The sequence below is a fragment of the Sorex araneus genome, chromosome 3 (assembly GCF_027595985.1).
Source record: "Sorex araneus isolate mSorAra2 chromosome 3, mSorAra2.pri, whole genome shotgun sequence".
Lineage (NCBI taxonomy): Eukaryota > Metazoa > Chordata > Mammalia > Eulipotyphla > Soricidae > Sorex > Sorex araneus.
The window spans coordinates 95,917,183-95,937,108 of NC_073304.1; the positions used below are offsets into that span (position 1 = coordinate 95,917,183).

The following is a 19,926-nucleotide window of genomic DNA, read 5'->3' on the forward strand; positions in this document are numbered from 1 at the left end:
GGTCCTTGGCACACGCCACTGGAGCACTGCAGCAAGCACCACAACCAAACTTGGCTACAGCAGCACAATAGCAGCACAAGCCGCCCATTGGGTACTGTGACTGAGTACACATACCTCACACAAATCGGCAATCCCTGGTGGCCACAACTAAACTGAAAGGAGGGGACAAAAACTATGAACAATTGCCTTGGAAATGCATTTTCCCCTCATCCTGGAGCTGGAAATGTGAGCTCAGGGCTCTGCATGGTTCGTTCAGGAGAGAACTCTCTTACGAACTTGCAAACAGCCACCTCCTTGCTTGTCTCCAGGTGGGACGAAGGGGGGGCAGCTCTCCAGTGTCTGTTCTGCTAAGGGAAGCCCTCCCATCATGAGGCCCCAACCTCTGGACACCAATGAAACCTCAGCACCTCCCCAAGGCCCCATCTCCAAATGCCACCACAGTGGAACTTTCAGTGGGGAGGCCACAAACCACCAATTCATTCCACGCAAATGTGATGAGTCAGTGAAGAAGGGAAAACCAAGAGGAGAAAACTGCAATAAAGAGGCCCTGAGTGAGCAAGGACAAAGGGGGTCTGCCACACACTGGCAGAACTGGCTCCATAGCAAAGCACAGACGGCACCCACAGCAGCACACAGGCTGGCCACAGTACATGCACAAATGTGGGATGAAGAATGGACAGAGCTAGACAGCACAGCCTGGTCAGAGAGGGGGTATACAGGGGATACTGGTGGTGGGGAATGTGCACTAGTGGAAGGATGGGTGTTTGATCATTGTGTGACTGTAACCCAAACATGAAAGCTTGTAACTATCTCACAGTGATTCAATTAAAAAAAAAAAAAGTCAAAAGAAAAATAAATCCTTGTTTGACTCTCCATTGGAAAGAATTCTGAGAAAAATATAGGGCTAGAGAGATAGTACAGAGGATAAGGAGATTGCCTTCATGAAGTCAACTCATATTTGCTTCCGGCACCCCATACGGTCGTTCCCTGAGCACCACCAAGAACGAACCCAAAGTGCAGAGCCAGGAGGAAGCCCTGGTCCAAAAATAAACAAACAAAAAAAAATTCCTAGAAAAGGGCGCGATAGCACAGCAGGTAGAGCATTTGCCTCACACAGAGCCGACTTGGGTTTGATTCCCAGCATCCCATATGGTCCCCTGAGCACCGCCAGGAGTAATTCCTGAGTGCAAAGCCAGGAGTAATCCCTGTGCATCACCGGGTGTAACCCAAAAAGCAAGTAAAAAAATTCCTAGAAAAACAGACTAGAGAAATAATAATTGGCCAGCAGGTGGGAGACAGAGGGGTGATAAGGAGGGAGGAAGGAGGTTACACACCTGGTGATGCTCAGGGGTTACTCCTGGTTCTGCACTCAGGAATCATTTCTGGTGGCGGTCAGGGAACCATATGGGATGCCAGTTATTGAACCTGCGTCAGCTGCATGCAAAGCAAGCAGTTTACCCACTGTGCCATAAGAGAAATAGCACCAAATAAGCTGGAGTACATGCTTTTGCATGCAGGACGCACAGGTTCGATCCCTGGCACTGCATATGGTCCCCCAAGCACTTCCAGGAGCGATTCCCCTCCCCCAACAGCACTGAGCCAGTAGTAGCCTAGAGCATTGTCAGGAAGCCAAAAAAAAAAAAAAAAAAAAACCCTCATAACAAATTCTGAACGGGTGAGTAGATGTTCATAGGGAATCTCCCAATAATCAGTGAGTGGCAAAAAGCTCCTGTTCTAGAAGTTACACAGAAACCACAAGAGAGTTCACACAAGGTAGGATGTCAGGACAGAGGCACCCGCAAATGCCAATAAAACTGCTAAGAAAACCCCTAAATAAAAGCAATAAATCGAGATACGCCTATTGAAGAGTAAAGGGTCTCTGAGTGGAAGAAAAAGTCCACCAAAGAAAACTCACAGTCCTAATCACCATCAGGAAATATTTAAGAGGGGCTGGAGAGATAGTAAAGCAGGTAGGGTCCCTGCCGTGCACAAAGCCAACCTAAATTCAATCCCTGGCATCCCATATGGCCCCCAAGCACCATCAGGAGTGCAGAAGTGATTCCTGAGTTCAGAGCCAGGAGTAACCCTGAGCACTGCCGGGTAGCACTAGCACTGTTCTCCTGTTGTTCATCGATTTGCTGGAGCGGGCACCAGTAACATCTCCATTGTGAGACTTGTTGTTACTGTTTTTGGCACATCAAATATGCCACAGGGAACTTGCCAGGCTCTGCTGTGCGAGCGGGATACTCTTGGTAGCTTGCCAGACTCTCCGAGAGGAGCAGAGGGATTGAACCTGGGTCGGCTGCGTGCAAGACAAACGCCTTACCCACTGTGCTATCGCTCCAGCATTGCCGGATATGGTGCAAAAATGAACCAAAAAAGCAAACGGCAGAGGGTAGAAAGAGGTATCTCGATCAACAGTGCTTGACAACCAGGCACGCATACAGGATTAAAAAGAAACTTGATCTCTTTCTCAAACTGTATGTAAGAACTATTCCACCTATATTCAGACCTAACTGGGGCAGACAAGAAAGTTTCTAGGTTATATCTAGTGCAAAATTCTATAGCATGGTTCTTCCTTTACCTGAGATCCTCTGACCCAAGGACCAAAGGAGAGAGTCTCAAGACATAAAAGATACTTCTGAGGGGCTGGGGGAAGCTGCTTAAAAGTTAGGGGTCCATGCAAAACCCTTGGACCTGAGTTCACACCCAAGCACCCTATGATCTGCCCAACACAGGAGGCCACTAAGCAGACTGGGGGTGGCCCCTCACGCGTAGAGCAGCACCACCTCCCCAGGCCTAGCTTTGAACCACTCCTAGGCCCCCAGAACTATTTGGGTGGCCCAAATAACAGAAGCACTCGGGGCTGGAGTGATAGCACAGCGGGTAGGGTGTTTGTCTTGGAAGCGGCCAACCCAGGTTCGATTCCCAGCATCCCACATGGTCCCCCGAGCACCACCAGGAGTAATTCCTGAATGCAGAGCCAGGAGTAACCCCTGTGCATCGCCGGGCATGACCCAGAAAACAAAACAAAACAAAAAAACCCAAATAACAGAAGGACAAACAGATGGTATTTTTGATGCATCACATGTATCCACGCTTCAGTGGGTAGATCCAATGGACAGTGTCTGTGTGCCTGGTTTTTCTAGGAGATTCTGTGTGGGCTGAAGACTCAAGTTTTGCCCTGAGCAGTTCCTCAGCCAATGACCAGTGTTTGTGAAGAACAGATGTGACGAGGGTGCCATTGTGTGAATGTGGCTCCAAGAGTTACCCCACAAACCCAAGCCTATCAATCAGCCTTACGGTAACACCTATCTAGGGCCTTTATTTCCCTGCCCCCAACCCAGTTTCTCTGAGATCACTCTCCATCCTCATTATTTTACTTAAACCCCCACCACAAGGTCTGTTTGTCAGAAAACCCAAAGTTGCCAAATACTTCAGGGGGTAAGATGAGGGGGGGGGAAGAACAGTTTCCTAACTACAAAATGAAGGCAATGCAGAGTAATAGTACAGGAGGTAGTGGGCTTGCCTTGCACACAGGAGACCCAAGTTTGATCCCTGGCACCGCATATGGTCCCCTGAGCACAGCCAGGAGAATCCCCAAGCACAGAGCCAGAAGTAAGCCCTGAGTACCACCAGATATAACCTAGAAACTTTTTTTCAAAAAATATGGAGAGTGAGGGAGAGAAAATGCAAATTTTCCATTATGAATGACTGTAAACAACGTAAGCAAAATAGTTATTAGCAGCAGTAATAGTTCATGTGACTTTTCCGGAAATAACAAGTTTTTTGTTATTATATGGAAGTTGGTGCAGATGACTCAAAATATATTCCACTCCTCACCACTGTGCAGTTGCTCATGAGACCCGCTCCTAAACTGCACGTGACTGCTATCTTCCTGTCCAGGAACTCAGAGGCGGTTGAGTAACCGCCTCTTTGCCACGTTGTTACACAGCCACAGAACACTGGCACAATCTGCAACTAGAGATGAACTCAAAAAGCCTCAGGTGCTGTTCTTGGAAAACATGCCCTTGCCTTACAAAGCATTACAGGAAAATCTTCATCCCTATTCAATAATTAAATACAATTCAACTTTGACTCATGATTTAGGGCTCGGGGGAGGGTGCTAGGGATCAAGCCAGCTCTCATACAAGCAAAGCATGTACTCTACCACCGAGCTAGCCCACAACTTGCAATTTCCATGTATGTATGTATTTATTTATTTATTTATTTTGGCGGAACCTGGAAAGCTCCCCATGGCGTATTCGATATGCCAAAGACAGTAACAGTGATGGGTCTCATTCCCCTGACCTGAAAGAGCCTCCAATGTGGCACCGTTGGGAAGGACAAGTCAAGAGAAGCTTAAAAATCTCAGGGCTATCCTTCTGGAAAACAATTTGGACGACTCTCAAAAAATTAGATATTGAATTCCCATTTGACCCAGCAATACCACTGCTGGGAATATATCCCAGAGAGGCAAAAAAGTACAATCGAAACAACATCTGCACATGTATGTTCATCGCAGCACTGTTTACAATAGCCAAAATCTGGAAAAAACCCGAATGCCCCAGAACGGATGACTGGTTGAGGAAACTTTGGTACATCTATACAATGGAATACTATGCAGCTGTTAGAAAAAAGGAGGTCAAGAATTTTGTAGTCAAGTGGATGGGCATGAAAAGTTTCATGCTGAGTGAAATGAGTCAGAAAGAGAGAGACAGACATAGAAAGATTGCACTCATCTATGGTATATAGAATAACAGAGTGGGAGACTAACACCCAAGAACTGTAGAAATAAGTACCAGGAGGTTGACTCCATGGCTTCGAGGCTGGCCTCACGTTCCGGGGAAAGGTCAACTCAGAGAAGCGATCACCAACTACATTGTAGTCGAAGGCCATGTGGGGGAAGGGAGTTGCGGGCTGAATGAGGGCTAGAGACTGAGCACAGCGGCCACTCAACACCTTTATTGCAAACCACAACAGCTAATTAGAGAGAGAAAACAGAAGGGAATGCCTTGCCACAGTGGCAGGGTGGGGTGGGGGGGAGATGGGATTGGGGAGGGTGGGAGAGACACTGGGTTTACGGGTGGTGGAGAATGGGCACTGGTGAAGGGATGGGTTCCCAAACTTTGTATGAGGGAAGTATAAGCACAAAAGTGTATAAATCTGTAACTGTACCCTCACGGTGATTCTCTAATTAAAAATAAATAAATTTAAAATAAAAAAATAAATAAAAAAAAAATCTCAGGGCTAGGACGAATGGAGACATTACTGGCTCCCGCTCGAGCAACTCGAAGATCAATGGGATGACAGTGATACAATGATTTATTTATTTATTTATTTATTTTTCATTTACAGGGGACTCACACAGAAATGCTCAGGGGCCTGACGCCACTCCCAGAGGTGCCATCTAACGCTGGGAATCAAACGCAGGGCCTCACATGTGCTAAGTGTGTGCTCTAGTATTTGAGCTACCTTTATAGAAAATAATGTGTGATTTTTATTTGTTTTATTTTTGTTGTTGTTGTTTTTGTCATGCTGAGGATCCACCCAGGACCTCCAGATGCAAGGCAAATGCTTTATTGCTGAGATACATTCCCAGTCTTAAATATAATTTTAAAAAGTAAATTGTTACCAAGTGTATTCATTAAAATGGACACAATGGGGAGCCAGAGAGATAAGGCACTTGCTTTGCAGGACATCAGCTTGGGATTGCTTCCCCAGCATCCGTTATGGTCCCCTGAGCCCACCCATACTGATACCTGAGTGCAGAGACAGGAGTAAGGCCTGGGCACAGCCAGCTGTGGGTCGGGGAGAGTTGCCAAAAACTTCAGGGAGTGGTGAGGGTGGGGGGAAGAATAATTTCCTAACTGCAAAATGAAGGAAATACAGGCCAGAGTCATGGTGCAGGATTTTCTTCACCAATAAAAAAAGGCATACAATGATGATTATCAGAAATTGTTACTGTGGATATACTTTAATGACTACAGAGTATAAATTTTACAGAAACAAAAAAAACTATTAAAAATATTTTATCTCATGAAATGATACATTCCTTGGGAATTTTTACGAGTGAAACTGTTAAACGAAGATGAAATAAAACATACAATTCAAGATTCTGGCTGTGTAAAAGGACAAAAGAAGAGGCAAGCATGAAGACAAGAAAACAAAATTAAGGTCAAAGACAACACATAGGGGTTGAGGCATTTGTCTTTCATGTAGCCCCAGGTCAACCCCCCATACTGCATATGGTGTCCCAAACACTGACAGAGCCAGGAGTATGCCCTGAGCACTGCCAGGGATGGGAAGGAAAGAAAGGAGAGGGGAAGGGAGGGGGAAGGGAGGGAAGGAACGGAGAGATCAGATTATGAGCTTTTACTTTATAAGTAAAAGTATTGGTATTGGTCTCAAACTGGGTAGTGAATGCCTCTGTATTTGTTATTATATTTTATAAAACGTATTTTTTTTATTTTTTACTTACAAAGTATTATTTTTCATTTGAAAAGGAGCACTCAGAATATGAGGGGCGAACACTATCAAAAGGTTGGAATGTGATTGCAAGAAAGATTGCTTCAAAGTTAAAGCCAAAAATTTCCCCAGAATGTAAAGATGAGTTGCTAGTTAATAGGAAAAGGAGGGGGAAAAAGTAAGAAATCTATATAGAAGGATCTATATATGAACAACAGATATCCAGAAAGAGTTCACTGTCTGTAGCATTGTTGTCAGATTGTTCATCGGTTTGCTAGAGCGGGCACCAGTAAGTCTCCATTGTGAGACTTGTTGTTACTGTTTTTGGCATATCGAATATGCCACGGGTAGCTTGCCAGGTTCCACCGTGCAGGCAGGATACTCTTGGTAGCTTGCCAGGCTCTGTGAGAGTGACAGAGGAATCAAACCCAGGTCGGCTGCATGCAAAGCAAACACCCTACCTGCTGTGCTATCTAAAATGAAAAAAAGAAATAACAACAACAAAAAAATAGCATGAAGTAATAATTTCTGGGGGCAGTGGGTTGAGGGATGGGAGGGAGCCTCTTGTAGGGGTGTTGGAACACTGTATGCCTGAAACCTATCAATATCAAAGTGCTGAAAATTAAAATATTGAAAAAATATTTTTCAATAAACAACTTCCCTGAAATGAAGAGCATGAGTTTTCAGGCAGTAGGCCCAACTCACTGCCTGGACACACAAGTACCTTTATTCCTTAGAGATAAATGTTGGGGACCAGAGTGGTATCACAGTGGTTCAGATGCTACCTTTGCACGTGGCCAACCAAGTTTAATCCCTGGCACCCCACATGGTCCCCTGAGCACCACCCGAAGTGACTTTTGAATGTAGAGCCAGGAGTAACCCCTGAGCATTGCCACCAAAAAAAAAAAAAAAAGTAAATAATTTTTTTTTTAAGAGAGATAGGGATTGGAGCAATAGTACAGTGGGTAGGGTGTTTGCCTTGCATGTAGCTAACCTAGGTTCAATCCCCGGCATCCCATAGGGCCCCCCAAGCACTGTCAGGAATGATTTCTGAGTGTAGAGCCGAGAGTAATCCCTGAGCATTGCCAGGTATGACCCCAAAAGCAAAAAAATAAAAATAAATTAAAAAATTAAAAAGAGATAAATGCTGGAAGATGGAGAGATGACCAACCCATTTCACAAACTCACCACAGAAGTTCACAGCACCAGGATAAAGGGAAAGTTCTTTTGCTAATTTAGCACTGCACTGTCGCAGCACTGTTGTCCCATTGTTCATCAATTTGCTCGAGCGGGCACCAGTAACATCTCCATCCGTGAGACTTGTTACCGTTTTTGGCATATCAAATATGCCATAGATAGCTTGCCAGGCTCTGCCATGTGGGCAGAATACTCTTGGTAGCTTGCCGGGCTCTCTGAGAGGGACGGGGGAATTGAACCTGGGTTGGCCACATGCAAAGCAAACGCCTTGACCAGTGGGTTAATTTAAAAAGAAAAAAAAAATTTTTTAATAGGGCCCAAACACAGTGGCATCAGAGGCCCCAGGGACTGGACTCAGGGGCTTTCACTTGTCAGGCAAAGCTCTGAAAGGAAAGAGTCTTTAACCCAATAGAGCTGGCAATGGGGAGAATGAGGCCACAAAAACACTATCCTCAAAAAAAGCAACACTAAAAGCCATAACTTCCAAAATCCTGAGGGGAAATCATTTTTATCCTGTGACCAGCCAAAGCAAGCATCAAAGAAGAAGAAACCACTATTCAGATTTGCAAGGCCTTCGAGATGCTTCCCCCACCCCCACCTGCCCATTCCTCTCTGTCCAGGACCTACTAGCGGGTCCGCCATCAAAATCGGAGGGACATCCACCATGCTGAGAACCGGGGCATCCACAGAGGAGAGAGGCACAGAGAGTCTTCTGAAGATAATAAAAGAATATTCCAAAGTGAGGGCTCTGCTATTTCGGACCCAAGGGCACCTTAGGAAACTGGAGCAAAGAAGAGCACGCACTTCTCGGCCACCACCTCTATTTTGTTCACGCTTCGAGAAATTCCAGGCCTGTCATAGGCCTGGGGGTATGACTCAGGTACACAGAAAACTTGGCAAATAGCAAAACAATGTAACTATTCACTCCACAGTAATCTCTCTGCTAACAGCATTTTATACCATATTAATCCCCTCAACAACAGATACTGACATACCCAAATATGTCAAGAAAGGAAGGGGACATGCGTGCCATTATTTTATTGCATAATCCACCACTTAATTATTTCTTAATGCAGGGACAATTATTTTTTTTGCAAGAAACAAAAAGTGATGTAAAATGTGGAACACTTCTGCAGTGAAACAGGTCCATCCCAGGTACAAGGGGCTGGGGCATCCACTAAAGCACAGTTTATTAAACTTTTTCCTCTTGTGATCCCTTTTCACTCAAGAATTTGATTTTGGGGGAGCAGGGCCCACACCCAGCAATACTCAGGGACTACTCCTGGCTCTGTTCTTGGGGCTACTCCTCGCTCACTCAGGAAATTCTTATGCAAGCATGAGCATTTGCATATGTACACTAAGTATACAAATGATACATCTATTGATCATAAATCATAATTAAATTTAAGTGCCAGAGAGATAGTTCTACAGAATATCTCTGGCACAAGCAGAGTCCAGATGGAGAAGGCCTGGGTAACCCAGATACCTCATGGTCTCCTGAGCACTGCCAAGAGCGACCCCCAAACACTGAACTGGGAGTAGCCCCTGAGCACCCACAAAAAAACAAAGAGACAGGGACAACTGAAAAAGATATTTATTCTGGGGTTGGAGGGATAGTACAGCAGGGAGGGTGCTTGCCTTGCATGCAGCTGACCCAGGTTTGATCCCTGACACCACATTTGGGCAAAGTTCCCCAAATTTGCAGGAGAGATCTCTGAATGCAGAGCAAGGAGTAAGAGGGTGCCGTGTTTCCCCCCAAAAGAAAAATAAAAGAAAACTGAAAATATGAGTAAGAAACACTTTCAATTGTTTAATTTTTCTGTCTTATTTGGTCCTTTACCTTTCCAGCAGTAGCAAAATATTCACCATCAGGGGACCATTCCATCAACTGAACAGAGACGGAGGTTCTAAAAATACAAACAAAAAGAGTTAAGCAGCAGTTTTAAAATCTGCAAGACTGTAAATATAAATAGCCAAAACAAGATTTTCATTAAGGAGCAGAGTGTTCTTACCACTTTAAGACGAAAGAACTATTTCACGTCCTAAAATATAAGTTAATTAAAACTAAGCCAAAGTTCACTCTGGAAATCCAAAGAATGTAAATTAATATGCATAGTTTATATTTCAACCTACAAACATGTCACCAGCAGTATCCTAAATATAACATGATAAAAACTGAGCCCATCATCATCTTCTCAGTTTACTGGGCCTGCATGAATGGTACACCCATCTTCCCACTACAAAGTGGCAGGAAACATCCACCTCCTCCTCCCCTTCCCTGACAGAGCCACATCTTAGCTCTCAATGAGTTATTTCCATGCATCCGCCGTGACCAACCAAGTCCTGACATTATTACTAAGAACTGTTTCTTCTTTTTCTTTCTGTTTGTTTTGTTCTGTTTCTTTTTTTTTAACAATCAATGGTAGCACAAACAGAAATACGATGTGATAATGGATTAAGGTTCTCATGTTTTTAGGAAGGTTTCCAAATGCAATGGTATCGTCAAACAAGGAAGATCATTTTGAAAGGGACTGTATTTTAGAAAGCATTTTTATTAATAAACACAATAGCATCAGACACTAACTTGCACTGCCAGATGCACTTCCAGTCATTTAAAACAGGAGGGACTTTATTATCGGTTTCTTCCTCCTCTTCCAGTATGTCACCTCCTGGGGGGGCCCACAACTGAATAGAATCAGTTGCTGTCAACAATCTGTTGTCTGAAAATTAAAGAATGTTCTGATGAATAAGCCAGGATTACCTAGAGAACAAAATGCACAGATGGGCTTCTACTTAGGTATATGGACTATTTAGTCTATGAAAAATACGCAACATTGTCTATGAAAAACAGTGTATTTCAACTAAGAGGTTTTTTTTTAATATTTGAGAATTTTAAGAATGCATTAGGTCTGGGGAGATTTAACAAAATGTTGACTGACAAAAGCTGTATCCGATTAAAATCTTACACATTCACACTCCCAATCACACACAAAGAATAACAAAAGATGCCCACCAAACTGATACACACAACTCAGAATACGGTCTCAAGATTAGAGATACAGGGCTAGGGATATGACTCATTAGAACTCTTGCCTTGTAGAAGTTTCCAATCTTTCAAAATTAAAGATGATTTCTGTGTGTGTGGAGGGGGGGCACACCCAGCAATACTCAGGGCTCATTCAGCAATACTCATTCCTGGCTCTGCTCAGGGCTCAATCCTGACAGGGTTTTGAGGACCAAGGCCAAGGGTTGAACCTGGATCAGCCACTTGCAAGGAAAGTGGCATGCCTGCTGAACTATCTCTCCAACCCTAAACACAGTTACTTCTTGACATAGAAAGAACAAAATGAGGTATGGTCTTTTTGTTCCTCTTCTCTCCTCCTCCACTTTCTACTCCTCCTCCCTTCCTCTTCCCCCCCTCACTTTCCCTCTCTCTCTCTCTCTCTCTCTCTCTCTCTCTCTCTCTCTCTCTCTCTCTCTCTCTCTCTCTCTCTCTCTCTCTCTCGCTCTCTCGCTCTCTCGCTCTCTCGCTCTCCTCTCTCTTCCCCCCTTTCTCCCTCTCTTCCCCCTCCCTACCCTCCCTCTCTCTCATTTCCAAAGGGAGATAAAGTTAAGCAAAACAATCATCGATCTTTTTCCTATAATAGGAGATGAGTATAATCACATACCTTGAGGGTCCCATGCTAAATTGTATGTCACAGAACTCAAAAAAAACTGTCCAGTTTTAAGCCACTGACACTTGAGTTGCTGAAACAGGTAGAGGAAAAAAGGAGTTAGTTACATATTATCCATAAACACCATGGTTCTATCATTTTCTTTAATTCAAGAGCTCATCTGAAACAAAGGCTTAAATATTTCACTATCACTTGCAGAATAGCATATTGAAAGTAACTTCCCATGGCTTGGTTTACTATCCATCTCTCTCCCTACCAAGCTGCCGGCAAACAAAGAATGTGCCCTCCGGCCTCCTCTGGGGCCTCTCTCTTCTGTGCTTTCAAATTCAAAGTCCTACAGGAAATGTTACCTCTGCTACAAAGCCCTAACCTCTGACAGCACCCAGAGCACTTTTAACATTGTACCATTAGAAAACTGGCCACCTTGAACTATTACTTCCTCTTACATCTGACTCACCTATTAAACTGCACTTCCTGGGGCTGGAGCCATAGTGCTGCAGGTAGGGCATTTGCTCTGCACGTGCCTAACCCGTGTCCCATCCCTGGCACTCCATATGGTCCCCTGAGCCCACCAGGAGTGACCCCTGAGCATAAAGCCAGGTGTAAGCCCTGGGCACTGCTTCGTGCGTGGCCCCCCCAAAAAAAAATAATAAAAAAATAAAGTAAACTGCACCTCCCAAAGAGAAAGAACTATGCCCAACTCATGACAGTTTCCCCAGGGGCCCAAAGGCCAATGCCAGTTTGTTCAGGAAAAGTTTAAATACAAGTTTCAGATGCACTGTCTAACATGAAGCCAGAGCACATCCCCAACAAGTCAACACACTGGAACAATGTGATATATACAATCCACAAACCTGACCTATACTTATTTGAATAATGGTCATCCTTTTCTCACTAAGGTCAGATTAACAGACAGAAGCAATCATTTAAAGTCTAGGACTTTTGACATGATAGTACCTAAGTAGGAAAACATAAATAAAAAAAGGAATTCTTAGATATAGTTGTTGAAATATATCCTTGCAGTACATCTTCTATAAAACGTCCTGTTAGCAATGCATAGTACAAGACAGAGCTGTAGCCCCATTTGCAAATGGTACAGTTATTGCTTGGCAAGTAATAATAACCTAATTACACACAGAAATTCCTTCTCAGTTGACAATACTTGAAAAATATTTCACAAGGGGCCAGGGAGGGGTCAGAGAGATAACTCAGTGGGCTGTGCAGATGCTCTGCATGCAGAAGGCCTGGGTTCAATTCCCAGTACCACATGGTCCCCCAAGCACTACCAGGAGTGACCTCCGAGCACAGAGCTAGGAGTAGCCTCCAAGCATCACCGGGGGTGGTCCAAAACAACACTCAAAAAAAAATTTTTATAAAAAGGAAAAATCAAGGGCCATTGTGATAATGCAAAGGCTGGAGCACATGCCAGATGACCAGGTTTGATCCACAGCACCTCGTGGCGTCCCTTGTGCTACCAAGAGTCACTGTCACACTGTCACTGTTATCCCGTTGCTCATCAATTTGTTTGAGTGGGCACCAGAAAATCTCTCATTGTGAGACTTCTTGTTACTGTTTTTGGCATATCTATCCAATACACCACGGGTAGCTTGCCAGGCTCTGCCGTGCGGGCTCGATACTCTCAGTAGCTTGCCAGGCTCTCCAAGAAGGCCCTAAAAATCATCAGCGTGGTCCAAACCATTTCCATATATATATAATATATATGTATACATATATACTTAACGGTTATTTATTCAAGATTCCATGACTATCTAAAGGTAAAATTTAGAAATATAATTAGAAAACATGAAGTTTTCTATCTAAAAAATGTTTATATATATATATTTGGGGGGGGGTAGCACCTGGCAATGCACAGGGGTTACTCCTGGCTCTGCAGTCAAGAATCACCCCTGGCCATGCTCAGAGGACCATATGGGATGCTGGGAATCGAACCCGGGTTGGCCGCATGCAAGGCAAATGCCCTACCCACTGTGCTATTGCTCCAGCCCCAAAATATGTTTATATCTTGTAATCAATAAAAATGCTAGTTTTCAAATCCTACTATTCCTAACCAAGTAATCTGTCACGATAATATTTAGAACCTTGGACAACAGGTATATTTTAGAGCAATAATTAAATCATTTCAGGTAGTCTTTCTCTTAATGTTTTTAATAGTATGAAACAGCTGCATAGTAGAAATTTTGTCTTAAGACCTGGAATCTTAAATTTTAAATGTGCACTAGATCACTGGTTTTTAATTGCCAGTTCACAGAAATTTTTAGTTAGTCTTCAAAAAAGTTAATGCCAGAGCCAGAGAAATAGTATAGCGGGTCAAGTGGCTGACACAGGTTAAATCCTTGTTATCTCATATGGTACCCTAAGCATCATCAGGTGTGGTCCAAAAACAAACCAAAAAAGGTAATACTATATGCATGATATATGCCTGAACCATGCATGCAGTGGTTACAAAGTGGCAGAAAAATTTCTGCATACTGGCAGCAATCCATGGACCATGCATTAAAAACCACTGTTCTAGGTGACCCTGAAGCACTCCAACATTCGATACCTACTTCCTAAAACTCTGAGAAAAGAAAGCTTTTGCTTTCTGGGTCTTGGGCAGGCGGGGAGAATGTCTTGGTTTGGCTTTTGGTTTCTGTGCTACACATAAATGCTTTGCTCAGAGCTTACTCCGCTGTGTCCGGGAATCACTCCTGGTGGTGATCAAAGCACCATATGTGGGGCCGAGGATCAAATTCCTAGGTTGGCTATGCTCAAGGCCAAGGGTCTGAGCCATGTACCATCTCTCCTATCCATGACTATGATGTAATAATTTGGGGGAAATGTGGTGCGTGGGAAATCGAATACATATATAATAAAAAATATATATACCAAAAGAACTTTTGTTTGCTACATTTAAATGCAGAATTCTGGGGGAGGCTGGTGGGGAGATACCACATCCACCATGCTCAGAGCTTATTCCTGGCTCTGCACTCAGGCATCACTCATGGCAAAGCTCGAGGGACTATATGGGGTGATTAAAACCTACCAGCCACATGCAAGGTAAGCACCCCACCCACTTTATGTTCTCTCCAGCACCAAAAAAGATTTTTTTAATACTGGTACATGCACTGGTGGCACTCAAATCTCACATTGCCAGTTTGAGTGATGATGGGCTTTCTAGAATGCATGGAGTAATTTTTAAGGTGGGTAATAATGAATTTTAATGGTTAATAGCAGATCTCAATGTGATCTGCTATAGTACTTAGTTGGTGTCTGGGTTTACCTAAGTTCCTCCTCATTTCAACAAATACATAGGAGTACCTAACAGGGTCCAGATAAAAAACAAAGTGAAAAGAAGAAACAAATATCCCTATTTTTATGGAGTCAGGAAGTCTACCTAGGTATTTAGATTTTAAAGAGTAGTAACAAATCAATCAATCAATCAATCAATACTATCTTATTAAAGGTTTAAAAAGTAGTTTAAAATAGTGTGGAGGGGGACAAAAATAGAGGGACAAGAGGGCTAGAAATAAAGGTGGCAAAAGTGGCATTTTTTTTTTATTATGCTATCAAACTCAGTGCCTCAGATGTGCAAAAGTATGCGCTTTGGCACTGAACTACATGCAGCTGAGGGGGAAGAAAACCAGTAGCAATACATAAAGGAGAGATCATGTAGATTTTACTGAGATGCACAGGGGTTACTGAGCAAAATCGAAGAATCTGTGAGAGCTGGGTCCATGACCAATTAGAGGGAAAAAGGAATACAGTTCAGACAGGAGAACCATCAGTGTGAAAGACCCTGCCGGAAAACTTCTGCTTGAAGAAAATTAAGTGCCAACCACCTAGAGCCACGTCAGCAAGGGCATTAGTAGGAGATGAGATCTAAGAGGTGATAAAGATGTGCTGGAGGAAAGGAAGGTGGCATCTTTTATTTATTTTTGGTTTGGGGGCCTGGCAAGCTACTGAGAGTATCTTGCCTGCCTGCACGGCAGAGCCTGGCAAGCTCCCCGAGGTGTATTCGGTATGCCAAAAACAGTAACAAGTCTCACAATGGAGACGTTACTGGTGCCTGCTCGAGTAAATTGATGAGCAACAGGGTGACTGATACAGTGACAGTGATTGGGGGCCACACCTGGTAGTGTTCTGGTTCTGCACGCAGGAATCACTCCTGAAGATCTCAGAGGACCATAGGAGACGCCAGGGATAGAACCTGGGTCTGCTGCATGGAAGGCAAGCAGCCAACCTGCTCAACTATCTCTGACCCCAGTGGCATCTTTTTTTTTCTTTTTTTTTTCTTTTTGGGTCACACCCAGCGATGCTCAGGGGTTACTCCTGGCTTTGCACTCAGGAATTACTCCTGGCGGTGCTTGGGGGACCATATGGGATGCCGGGGATCGAACCCGGGTCGGCCACGTGCAAGGCAAACACCCTACCCGCTGTGCTATCGCTCCGGCCCCCCAGTGGCATCTTTTAATCAGAGAAATATGGAGCAACTGTGACTCTTATTTATTAGTTATTTATTTATTGGTTGTGGCGTCAAACCCAGCAATGCTCAGGGGCTAGTCTTGGCTCTGTACAAAGAGATCACTTCTGGTTGGTGCTCAGAGAACCAAAAAATAGTTCCAGTGATCAACTCATGTCTGTCCCATGCAAGACAAGCACTGAAAGCCCTGTACTATCTTTCTGGCCCCATTTTCAGAGGTCTTTATTGGTTTTTTTTGTGGGGGATCGACTCAGCAGTGTTCAGACTTACTCCTGGCTCTGGGCTTAGGGATCAAATGCCAAGGATCAAACCCAGGTTGAGCACATGCCGGACAAGTGACTGGCTGTACTATCATTCTGGCCCCCAATTACAGGATTTTAATGATAAGTATTATTATTGACTCTGTTGTAAACGAAGATTATGGGGTAGGAGATAGAAAACATGTATCAGATAGAGACCAGTGTAGTAATATAGGCAAGAAATAACAGTAATTCACAACTAGATCTCCATTTACTAAGTAAGTCTCAATTAGAAATATTCTGAACAATTCCTCAAAGGCTTATGAATTTACTTCCGGCATCTATAAAAAGCCCTTACCACAAAGAACCAAGAACCAGATCAACTTCATAATAATATTCCACTCCACCATCAGCACTGCTGTCGAGTGAATTCTCGAGTAAACAATTCTTAAAAGTTCTCCACTACTATTAAATACTTACACAATTTCTCTTATGAGAGTTTATGCCCAAGGGCTCAAAAATACAAACAGCATTACCATATGAAGCTGCAATCTAAAAAATAAAAATGAAGCATTAATATTCAGTTAAAGATCAATGCATTTTACTATTAATACATAAGCTACATATATTAAAAATAAAAAAAAAGAGTAGACATGGTTTACTCCACCCCACAAATAAAACTGGAAAAAGTATTATACCTAAGAATTTCAAACCAAGGGGCCGGAGAGATAGTACAGTGGGAGAGACATTACAGCAGGTAGGGCATTTGCCTTGCATATGCCAACTCAGGTTCGATCTCTGGCATCCCATATGGTCCCCTGAGTATCACTAGGAGTAATTCCTAAGTGCAGAGCCAGGAGTAACCCCTAAGAATTGCCAGGTGTGACCCAAAAAGCCAAAAATATATATAATAATAATAAATAAATAATTTCAAACCAGGGACCGAAGTGATAGAACAGCAGGTAGAGCACTTTCTAGAATACTGAGATACTTTAGTTGTTACTGGAAAACATCTTGTTTTTAGATTCTTATAGAGCATTCAACTATGCTACACAATATTAGCTTGACTAAATGAGAATACATAATAAAAATGTTAATATTTTACATTTAATAAAAATGTTTGAGTGTGTGTGTGTGTGTGTGTGTGTGTGTGTGTGTGTGTGTGTGTGTGTGTGTAGTGGCGGGAAATTTTGGTGATATCAGGCAGTGCTAAGGGCTCACTTCTGGTTCTGGGTCCAGGTGTCACTCCTGGAGGTGTTCCAGGACCAAGAAGTGACAAGAATTGAGTGAGGGTCATTGCACATAAGGCAAGCACCTTCACCCAATTTACTACCTCTCCAGCCCTGTCTTAAAATTTTAAGAGGTATACATGAAGTTTGAATTATTTCCAAAAAAATCCTGTTCCAAAGAGTGAATGAACTTTTAAGGTGCTTCATTCCACAGAAACTTTATAAGTAACTGTCACACAAATATGTCACACTAACAACTTACTACATTTCTTGATAAAATTTTTATCATATTTGGTAGTAAAGAATATCAGGTAGAAAAGATGAAAAGTTTACTTTTATGCACAGGATAGTGAGACCTACAGATCTTTCTAGACAGTATACATCTATAAAGCATTTAAATATTGTCAACTTAATGGTGCTTTAAAATTTGCAAATAGGGGCTGGAGTGATAGCACAGTGGGTAGGGCATTTGCCTTGCACACAGCCAACCCGGGTTCGATTCCCAGCATCTCGTATGGTCTCCCAAGCACCGCCAGGAGTAATTCCTGAGTGCAGTGCCAGGAGCAACCCCTGTGCATCACCAGGTATGACCCAAAAGGCAAAAAAAAGCCAAAAAAATTTGCAAATAACCTGTTACCCACTTCAGTCAATAGCCATCTGAGCAAGTTATGTTATTAAAGAAATTCATGGCAAAGACCTGTCTATTTTATTTTGTTGTTGTTGTTCTTTTTGGGTCACACCCAGCGATCCTCAGGGGTTACTCCTGGCTCTGCACCCAGGAATTACTCCTGGCGATATTCAAGGGACCATATGGGATGCTGGGAATCGAATCTGGGTCGGCCGTGTGCAAGGCAAACACCCTATCCATTGTATTATCATTCCAGCCCCAGCAAGGACTTGTCTAGAAAGATTTCAATGTTATGGCACTGCTCAATACATTTGAAGATGGTGTTTAATAAAGAAACCCAATCCCTTACCCTTCCATGTTGGTGTGAACACTCCACACAGCTGACTTGGATGTTTCCATGCTTAGCACCAGGAATGATCTGTACACATTCAAAGTCACTGGCCAAAATAACAATGTCACAGCCTGATCCATAAGCCTAAAAAGAAAAGCACAATCTTAGATTTTGTTGCCTGTTATAAAGCATACTGACATATTTTATGATAGTCAATACAATAATATGGAGCACATCAATTTCCAAATGAGAATAGTAAAGAAGAAAATAGAGTGAAATACAACCCCATGAATTATCTTTAAATAACCGTGAACCGCAAAGGCCTTCTTCTGGTTCTTCAACACTAAAATCTGTTCCTGCAGGTCACAAGAGTTTCTCTCAGAGCTAGAAAGTTGGCTGACAGGGCTAGGGCACTGGGCTTGCATGCAGGAGGGGCCCAAGTTCAATCTTGGTACCTCTTAGTCCACAAAGCACCACCAGAAGTGATCCAGGAGCATCCCCCAGGAGGAGTCCACCTGAGCATCATTGAGTAGGGCCCAACAACAAGCCCACACCCCCCCACACACACACCCCGCCAAAAAAAAAGTTATCTCAAAAATTCACTATAGGAGACTAGAGCTATAGTACAGCGGTAGGGCATTTGCCCTGCATGCAGCCGACCCAGGTTCAATTCCCAGAATCCCATACAGTCCCCTGTGCACCACCTGGAGTAATTCCTGAGTGCAGAGCCAGGAGTAACCCCCTGAGCATTGCTGGATGTGACCCAAAAAGAAAAAAAAATCATTATAGTCTTATAGTAAAACCGCAGGAATAAAACTCCATCTGATAGTTTTAAGGCACTGATGACTGCAAGTGTGCGTCCGGGCTTAAAACAGGTGCGAGAAAGTTCCACGGAGATATCAGATACATTTTTCAACACACTTGCACGTGGCTTAAGGAACTAGTTAAAAAGACATGAACGCCCAAGATGAAATTACATACGCTAAGACAAGGAATAAATTAAGCTCACTGACTACCCACTGAAATCATCATACAGGCTGTCCAGCCCCCCTCCCCTAAATCTATCAAACATGATGGAGAAAGGATATCAATGAGGTCTCATTTAAAAAGGAAAAAAAATAGGGGCCAGATACTACAGTGAATAGGGCACTTGCAGACCTAAATTCAATCTCTGGCTCCCCAAATGGTGCCCTAAACCCCGCCAGGAGTGATCCCTGAGCGCAGAGGCAGGAGCAAGCCCTGAGCACTGCTGGGTGTGGCCCACGAACAAAACAAACAAAAAACTTAAGGTTAAATACAAAATAAACTGAATTATATATATAAAAAAAAAGCGGGTAAATATAACTATTGGTCTGGAAAATCAATTGCAACAAAAAATGAGTTCCTGGAAAATTCCCTCCTTCAACCTAACTATGAGTAAAACCACATATTTCACATAGTTGCCACACTTCTGAGTGCACACTAGTTCTGCTTTGTAATTCTGTGAATCTTATGAAGACATAAGGCGCACAGAGAGTAGGGACATTTCCATTGTTCTTCAAAAACTGACTTCACTTAAATTACTAAAGACAACCGAAATCATTCTCGAAACTGGAAAGATATTATAGTGGTGAAAGTGTTGACCTTCAGGCAATCCCCAGCAACCCACCCCAAACCCACCAGAAGTGATCCCTGAGCACA

At 43.3% G+C, this 19,926-nt stretch overlaps 1 protein-coding gene across 2 annotated transcripts in view; it reads right to left on the reverse strand.

Moving 5' to 3' along the window:
• The window catches only part of DMXL2 (Dmx like 2), a 134,794-nt gene that overhangs the window by 87,105 nt on the left and 27,763 nt on the right, over positions 1-19,926 (reverse strand). For both annotated transcript variants that reach the window (XM_055129849.1, XM_055129848.1), the window contains exons 2-6: positions 18,265-18,390; positions 16,539-16,610; positions 11,334-11,412; positions 10,250-10,385; positions 9,506-9,572 (exon numbers count right to left, since the gene is read on the reverse strand). In XM_055129849.1, coding sequence (XP_054985824.1) covers positions 9,506-9,572; positions 10,250-10,385; positions 11,334-11,412; positions 16,539-16,610; positions 18,265-18,390 — 480 coding nt within the window. The remainder of the gene's footprint in view (positions 1-9,505; positions 9,573-10,249; positions 10,386-11,333; positions 11,413-16,538; positions 16,611-18,264; positions 18,391-19,926) is intronic.